We start from the raw sequence: 8,426 nt of genomic DNA, 5'->3' as shown, positions 1-8,426 counted from the left end.
TGTTTTGTTCCAATTAAATATAGAATTGAAAAACATGTTTTTGCATAACAATTGATAATGTAACTTGATATTTTTCAATATTATGGTCAACATAAGGTGGTGTCCAAATTTGAGGTGCATACAAGTTCGAACATGTTATGAGGTATTCAAATCTCAAAGTTTGACTTGAATTACAAGAGACTATAAGAGAGATGTATCAATTATGAAAAATGTATACTTCAAATATCCTAAAATCTTATGAAAATTTTATACCAGTATTATGCATTCATAAAATGATTCTATGACAACTTACAGAATTTTCAGATAAGTTTTAAATATTATTATCATTATTTTATAATAAGGTTGTAAGTAGAAGTTTGACTTACCCCTAGTAAACATTTGAACTCTTCATCCATTTACATGATATGAGATATAGTAGAACTGAGATACTTAAAATATATTTTTGAGGTATTTTTAGATATTATTTGAGATACATATAGGTCAATCCATAATTATTTTCAGTTAACTCGTAGAAATTCATTTAAACTAATAAAAATAGTAAATTGACTATAAAATTATAGAAACTTGTACAAGAAAACTTATATAAAGTCTACTATATATAAAAAATATATTGGTGTTCATAAGATAATTATTTTTATATATTACTTTACAATGACGTAATAAAATAAAAAGAAAAAAGAAAAATATTTGGTAGAGAAAGAATGAGAAGGCATGTTCCAGCCCAAACAGCCCAACAATTTCTGATCGTCCATATGGAATCCAATGACTACTATTCTTTTGTCATGGTATATAATATGTTGCCCCTTCTCCAAACCCTAGCTCTCCTCCGCTCCATCCAAACCTGGCACCCGGCCTCCGCCTCCGTCTCCACCTCCAGCCGCCTCCTGGCCTCCCTCTCCCTCTCTCCCTTCCCCAAACGCCTCCTACCTAGCCACCATCGATGGTTGCCCCTCCCTCCCTCTCCCTCTCCACGCTTGCGTGGGGCTACGGTGCGGCCAGATCTGGCGCGGGCGGCACCCTACACGCCATGCTGAAGGGGCGCACGATGGCGCCGCGAAGCCCCGAGCCTGGCGTGGAGGCGGCGTGCGGGTGTCGCCCAGAGCAGCCATGCGCGGCGGCCGGACCTCGAGATGGATGGCCAAGGCAATCGTGGATCCAGGGACGGGTTGAGCTCCGGCCCCAGCGCGTTCAATCAGGGGCTGCTGTAGCGGAGCTTCGCCCTTGTGCGTCGCCTCTGCCGCGGCTCAGCGACTCCTCTCTGTGGACGGTTGCGGCTGCCGGACGCCTCCCCGACGAGGCCCAGCGAGCCGTCCCGAAGGAGCCAGGGAGGGCGGAGATGAGGAGTGAGCCAGCGTCTGGCAAGGGAGGCGTGGCGGCGCGTAGGAGATCTGCGGCGGGTGGCTGGTTCGCAGGCGCGTCTTGCGAGGGCGCCCTCGGCAGTCTCTTGGCGTACTGCCACACTGGAGTGGATAAGGAGCTGAGGAGCGGCAGGCAAGCAGCCAACAACCAGGAGCGATTCGGGGAAGGGAAGCAGCAAGGTAGCTCACACCAATTTCAGTTGGTAATTTGATGGCGCTTGTCAATTTTTATTCATGTAATTCATGCTATTTTACTAGGAAATTGTTACCTTTTATGCTTCATATGTTCTTTTTTACTGAACTTTGGAGGGCATAACACTTGTAGTTTTGTATCGGCAAGCAGGTCTGTGCAATCCTCCTCTTATGGCCTGGGCATTCCTCTAAACTAAAATTACGATGATGGGGCTGTACATCAGGCCAAGTCTTCCCATTCTTAATGGCATTAGCTCATCAATATCGTACCTTTTTTTTCAACAAATACAGTAAGGCATTAGTGGATCCAAGAGTGAAACACTATATTTTTTCATGAGCTCGTCAGAACTGCAAGTCTAGATATGATACTTATTTGTGTGTGTTTCTAATGATTTTCTTACTTCTGAATTGGTTCTTACTTTTCTGAATTTTCACCCTGATGGTTTCTATTTTCAGAACTATATTAGGAGAATAGAGATTGCCATGTTATTTTGAGCTGCCTCAGTCAAAGATCACTAGCAATGTCAATTCATTAACACGATATAGTCACAAATAATTAGTGCCATTAAACTTTTCTTTTGAGCATAGAGATTGCCCTGATGCCAACTAGCTGTCAGTGCCCACAACTTCTCCTCTTGGATACAGGTAATTGTTTTGGCGTGGTGCAGAAGCCCAACAAACAGCTCATGCCCTACTACTTTTAGGTGAGCAGTAGTTCAACAATTTGATTGCAATGTCTTTGAAACGCCTCTATCAATTTGAGTAGTCTGATTGCTCATTTGTTCAATTCTGCTCATTGTTCAATTCAGTGCCACATATTTCCTAGTGCCACACTTAGCTTTTAACACAAAGAAAAGAGTACACTGCTACTGATTTGCGGTCAATTTAATTGTGATGCTCATCCTATCACGCATGCTTCTTGATAGAACAGAGCTCTGATTATTTATAGATGTAGCAGTACTCTAGTGTGTAGCAGGCCTCATTTGGTGCTAGAACATTTGGTTTGCATGTCCTAATGGATTACTTTTTTATCACTAGTGCCAATTGCCGAGCATAGTACTTTAATTAATTCTGCAACATTAATTCCATTGTTATGATTGAACCAGTTCGTGCTAGCATCAGTAATTTCCATCACAAATATCCCTCTGATTAATATTTGTTAATGTGAATTTCTGCTAGTTTCAGTAGTTTCCATCACAAATATTGTCCTCTGATTAATATTTGGCAATGTGCTCTTTTCATGTTCGGATGAAATGGAACAAGGAACAACATGGTTGTGGATGTGAATGAGATGGGCGTCAAGCATACATGCAGATTTCTGCTAGGTCAGAGATGAAGAAGCAAGCTGTGTTGGAGGCGCAGCTTGAGCATTTGCTGTGTCAAAATGGACCGAGCAAAGCGTCATGGTGGTATGTTAGCTTTTGGTGGAATTAAGCTTTTGCAGGAACCAAACTTGTGTTTGTAATTCTGCTGAAACCTATCTTTTTTTTTGTTCTGATGCTACAATGGACGGCAAGTGATACTAGATGAAAAAAATGTATGTGATCTGTTGATTTAATGCGATGCTGAATGGAAACGTGATTCATGTGATGCTATTATTTTTGTGCTGGGATTTTTGTTTCGATAAATGGGTGGAAAAAATGGGAAGAATTGGTGGGTTGAATTTTTATTTGGGCTGTATATAGTGCTGATTTTGGTTAGCTGAAAATTAATGGTGGGCTGAGAAATATTTGGCCCAAGTTTGTGGACCAGGCTGAATTGGGCCCATTCACAAATGGGCCGTGGTGCTGATGTCACCCGCCACGTCAGCAACCATGTCATCGGCCACGTTAATTTACACGTCATCATTGCTATCCACGTCATCACCATGTCAGCAGCCACGTCATCTTCCATGTCATCAATATGTGACATGGCAATAGAATCTGTGACAAAAATTATACTGTTCGTGACGTTAATTTTCGTTATAGAAAACGGGCTTGGGTTGGGCTTCAGGGGCCCGGAGACATTCCATGACGGTTTTAAAACGTCATGGATCAAGCAATCTATGACGAAAATTTAAGGAACGTCACGAGGTGTGATCTGTGACGCTCAATACATGACGTTATTTGAGATCGTCATAGATACTGTTTTATGACGGTTTTTCAGTGATCTGTGACGAAATTCAATTGTCATGGATCACCAGATTTTTTTGTAGTGGGCGCCCCTACGTCCATATTGTTGAAGCACTCACGAAGAGTATCACTTCCTGGCAATCAAGTCTCTTCCGTGAACACAATCATGGTCACTTGATCCCGATCTTCACTAAGGGAGATTGACCACGAAGGAGGGGTCTCCGTCCCCCGCACAATGTTGTCGACGCCGCTCCACAACAAGACGGAGGGTCGTTGACTTGCCGGCGAGCCAACAAAGCTCTAAGGATGGCCGGCGCACCACAATACAATGTTGGTTCACTCTAGAACCACAACACCAGGATCTAAATCTTGCTTGATCACTCACTCAAGAGCTAACCTAGCACTAACACTCACAAAGCTTGTGCTAAGGACTAAGGATTTGATCTTTATGCTCTTGGATGGCTTGGAGGTGTTCTTGGATGTGTATGAGATGTCTTGGGACTCCAGCAAACTCAAAATAGCCGGGGTGAGGCGTATATATAGGCCACCAAGTCTTGTAGCCGTTGCTCCAACGGTCAGCAGAAATCAGCATACCATTGGATGAACCGATGCCTCTGCATGGGGTGGCGTCGGTTCATCCGGTCACTCTCAGACCTGAAGTAGCCGTTGAGTTTCTGACGCACTGTCTGCAGCACCATCGGTTTAACCGATGACTGGGTGTCGGTTAAACCGGTCACTCACAACACTCAACTAGCCGTTGGACTTCTTTCTCTCCTGCTGACGTCATTACACCGGTGCTATGCTCTGATGCACCACCAGTTCAACCGGTGCTGAAGGCGTGGCTCCTGTGCGCTTGACATCGTCTCAGGAACATAATACATTGAATGCACCGATGCCTCTCTTGACACCGTCAGTTCATTCGGTGCTTCACTTCTTTCTTCACTTGATCTCCAGAGGCGCACAGACTTGTGCCAAAGCCAGGGCGTCGGATCTTCCGACAATCATCAGATGCACCGATGCTCTAGTCATCGGTTCTTCCGGTGCTACTGATTTCAGTAGAACTCGTCCAATTCAGCATTTCTTTGAGTTCTTTCTTCGTGTTTTGCTTTGCATGGCCTTTTTACTTCATCCCTGGGATCTAGAAATGTTCACTTAACAAAAGCATTAGTCCAATTGATTGCGTTGTCATTCGATCACCAAAATCACTCGAAATGGCATAAATGGTGCCATGTTCGTTACAATCTCCCCTTTTTGGTGATTGATGACAACACAATCAAAGCAAGCATAAAATTTGCAAAAATTGATAAATTGGACCACGTACACTCGCTTGGATGTTTACCTTATCCAATGATGGCTTGGCCTCCTCCTAAAACCATGATTTCCCCTTTGATCCTCCCCTATCTTGCTACTCCTTCCTCATAAGTTGACTTGATTCACTTAGGCATTTCTCCCCCTTTGGGATATGCTTCTCCTCCTTGAGAAAATACCTTGCTTTGATCCACATTTCTCCCCCTTTGGAATCAAATCACCTAAAAAGTCTTGCTCCTAAAAAGGTCTTGCAAAACAATATAACTCAAGAGAAGGTTAGTAGCCTAGGGAGTTAGTTCCATGACTCATGACCCAATTGTATGATATCAATGAAGATACCAATTGAAAATTTCACTACGGTGGATTACAAAATCACGAAACTAGCATGACATGAGCTAAGCTTTCCATAAGTATGTGTACAAAATGATAATGTGAAAAATAAGTGCACAACTAGAAGTTTTAACTAGAAAGCTTAGGCCATATCATGCACGGATGTAGCTAAAAAAATAATAAGAAATTGACAAAGATACCAATTGAATCAATTTAGAACCTTGCATACCTCCGGGGGTCCTTTGTTTACCTTGCATGTACTAATATGAATGTGACTTGCAACAAATGAAGTCTTTAGAAGATGAGCACTTGGTACACCAAGATTAAGCAAATGTATGAGCACATAGCCTATGAACTTAGATATGAGCATTTAAATTCAATAGAGCATGGCTCAATATGCATTAAAGCACAATTTATCTAATCACTCTTATAGAGTTGTTTGTTCACATTGAGCATGGATAACATTCTCTTGGAGTGTTAACTCCTTTGAGACTACAAAAGATAAACTTGAAAACATGTTAGTCTCAAAATCACAAACCATAGAGTGAACTCCCCCTAAATGTGTGCTTTTAGTGTTTGAATCACCGAGCAAATATATGCACATTGTTTTTGACAATAATGGAAAATTTACCCTATAGCTTGTGTTCATGATACACATATGAAATACATACCTCATGAAGTCCATGCACCATGAAGGGTAACCTTGTGTAGCTTTCTACACACTTATCAAACTATGTAGGTTGCTCATGGGTTAGAATCATGACACAGCAACCCACCATATATAACACTAGGAGATGCAATGTATGCAACCTTCCTAGCAAGAGCAATGGAGCCAAATAATGCTTTGAATTGAAATCTAACTACCATTACCTTATGGGAGACTTGGGCAACTAATGTCCAAGTTGTGAGCTTAGCTTGTTTTGGCTTGAACCTTCACTTCAACTTGTAGGCTAAGCCTCCAAATCCCTCGATGCCGTTCTTGGCTTTAAATCTCCTTTGGAACCCACACCGTTTGAGGCCCCTTCATATTGGTGATGATGTCCTTGGGCACCCAAATGGAGTGGTTCCAACTCCTTTCCTTCTTCCCAACCTTGTGAGCAACCACCTTGCCATTGGTCTTTTTTTTATTACACAGGAGGTGCTATTGCTTTTGTTCCTCCGGTTGGGCTTGGTGTAGATGAGAGAACTCTTGATTTTGAGCTTCTTTTTGTTCTTCTCATTCGGAAACTTCTTCCTTGGTTGAGGACACTTGTTGGACTTGTGGCCTTCTTTGTGGCACTTTGAGCAAATCACGGTGGACCCCTTCTCAAACTTCTTCACCATGTCTTCACAGTTATCTTGAGAAGGCTGGACATTGCTCTCTATGCCTTTGCCCTCCAATCTATACAAGTCCTTCATGAGCCTTTTCACTTCTTGCTTGAGCTCATCATTCTCCTTGGCAATGAGATCATCACATGATTCTACAACAACATTCTCATTGTATTTCTTATTGCAAGAGTTAGAGCAAGATTCATCAATTAAATCAATGCAAGAAGTTGAATCATCTATCCTAGAGATTGGAATTGCACAAGGGATAGTTTGCTTCAATTCCAAAAAGTCATTAGTATCATTAATGCTCTCAAATTTTAATTTGAACTCTTCATGCTCCTTGCTAAGCAATTTGAATTTGCACATAAAATCTTCAAAATTTGTAGCAAGAGAAGCATTTAGATCATTGAGAACATTAATGTTTTTAATTTCTTTTGATTGCTTCTTAATGATTTTTTGGGGCTCATGAACAAGGTCAAGAAGTTCATCAATTGAGGGAGAGTTGGAGTCATCATCTCTTACATCGCTATCCATACCTTTGGCCATAAAGCAAGTGTTGGATGATGATCCTATGCGGGTGGTGAATTTATTGTTTGATTCATCACTTAAACTTGCACTTGATTCTTCACCACCGCTAACCCATTCACCAAATATGACAAATGATTCATGCTTGGGCTTCTTCTCCTTCTTTTGCTGGTTCTTCTTGAACTTCTTCTCAACCTTCATAAATTGATGGTGAGGCCCATCTTTGAGGAAGACCATATACCCCATTGAGTTGATTTCCTTCAAGCATTTGTTCATCTTCTTTACTTGCTTGTAGAGGTTGGGGTGCATTGGCTCTTTATCATCACTTGAGGAGCTTCTTGCATCCTCTTCTTCCTCATCACTTGAGCTACCTTTGATGGCCATCTTCTTCAACTTCTTGAGTTGCTTGCATGCAAGTGCGCTATGTGTTGGTGAAGAAGATGGCGCCTTTGTCTTGATGTCATTGCGTAGCTCATGGGCAATCACCTTGTTGAGGACTTGATTTGGTGTCATTGTGTCGAGCTCTTTCTCATATAGAATTGTGGTCACCAAATCATAGTCCGGCCTTCGGAGTGAGTGAAGGATCTTGCGAATGAGTTCCAAGTCTTAAATTTCCTTCACACCTAAGGAATTAATCGCATTCATAAGAGTGTTCAAGCGTGAGTACATTGATTCGGCATTCTCATCATCAAGTTGCTTAAAGCTATTAAGCTTATCAATGAGAACATGATATCTTTCGTTGGCAACATCCTCTGTGCCCTCATGGTTCTCAATGATAGTCTTCCATAGCTCTTTAGCATTTGCATAAGAATAAACACGATTGAACACATTGTCACTAAGAGAAAACAAGATTATGCATTTATCGGTGACATCATATTGCTTCTCTTGTTGACCATTATTTTTTACACATTCACTCACCACTCTCCAAACATTTAGTCCCGTTGATTGGAGATGGGATTGCATCAAAACCTTCCAACATTGGAAGCCCGTGCCGTTGAACCGTGGAGCGGGTCTAAAAGGATCCATCATTTCCCCCTAAGAGCTAACTCACTAGGCGGTGAAGCCTACCGATCTAATGAGCCGGTAAACACAAATTTGCCAATGGAATTGGCTTTCTTTGTGAGAGAAGTGAGTCCCGGCTCTGATACCAATTGAAAGCGATCGGGTGCTCTAGCCTAAGAGGGGGAGGGGGTGAATTAGGCACTCTAAAAATCTAAACATATGGCTCCAACTAGTTTGCACAAAACTTAAACTAAAACAAGCTATCTAGATGTGCAACTACGGTTTACCTTAG

The 8,426-nt window shown here is 41.9% G+C and overlaps 1 protein-coding gene across 5 annotated transcripts; it reads left to right on the top strand.

The window, feature by feature from the left end:
• The first annotated feature begins 817 nt into the window (after positions 1-817).
• On the top strand, positions 818-3,145 carry LOC120683772. Of its 5 annotated transcripts, none has more exons than XR_005678939.1 (4): positions 826-1,538; positions 1,668-1,701; positions 2,196-2,254; positions 2,814-3,145. XR_005678939.1 is itself a non-coding variant. In XM_039965848.1 (4 exons), exons 1-3 carry the CDS (start codon positions 941-943, stop codon positions 2,252-2,254), a joined length of 714 nt encoding a protein of 237 aa, XP_039821782.1. In that variant the 5' UTR covers positions 826-940; the 3' UTR covers positions 2,814-3,145. The 5 variants fall into 5 exon arrangements, 2 of the variants coding, with proteins under 2 accessions (XP_039821782.1, XP_039821781.1); XM_039965848.1 differs by having other exon boundaries at positions 826-1,561; XR_005678938.1 differs by lacking the exon at positions 1,668-1,701 and having other exon boundaries at positions 818-1,538.
• Positions 3,146-8,426: the final 5,281 nt, after the last annotated feature.

Source organism: Panicum virgatum, chromosome 7N (genome assembly GCF_016808335.1).
Source record: "Panicum virgatum strain AP13 chromosome 7N, P.virgatum_v5, whole genome shotgun sequence".
NCBI lineage: Eukaryota > Viridiplantae > Streptophyta > Magnoliopsida > Poales > Poaceae > Panicum > Panicum virgatum.
This window is presented reverse-complemented; position numbering and strand designations above follow the sequence as displayed.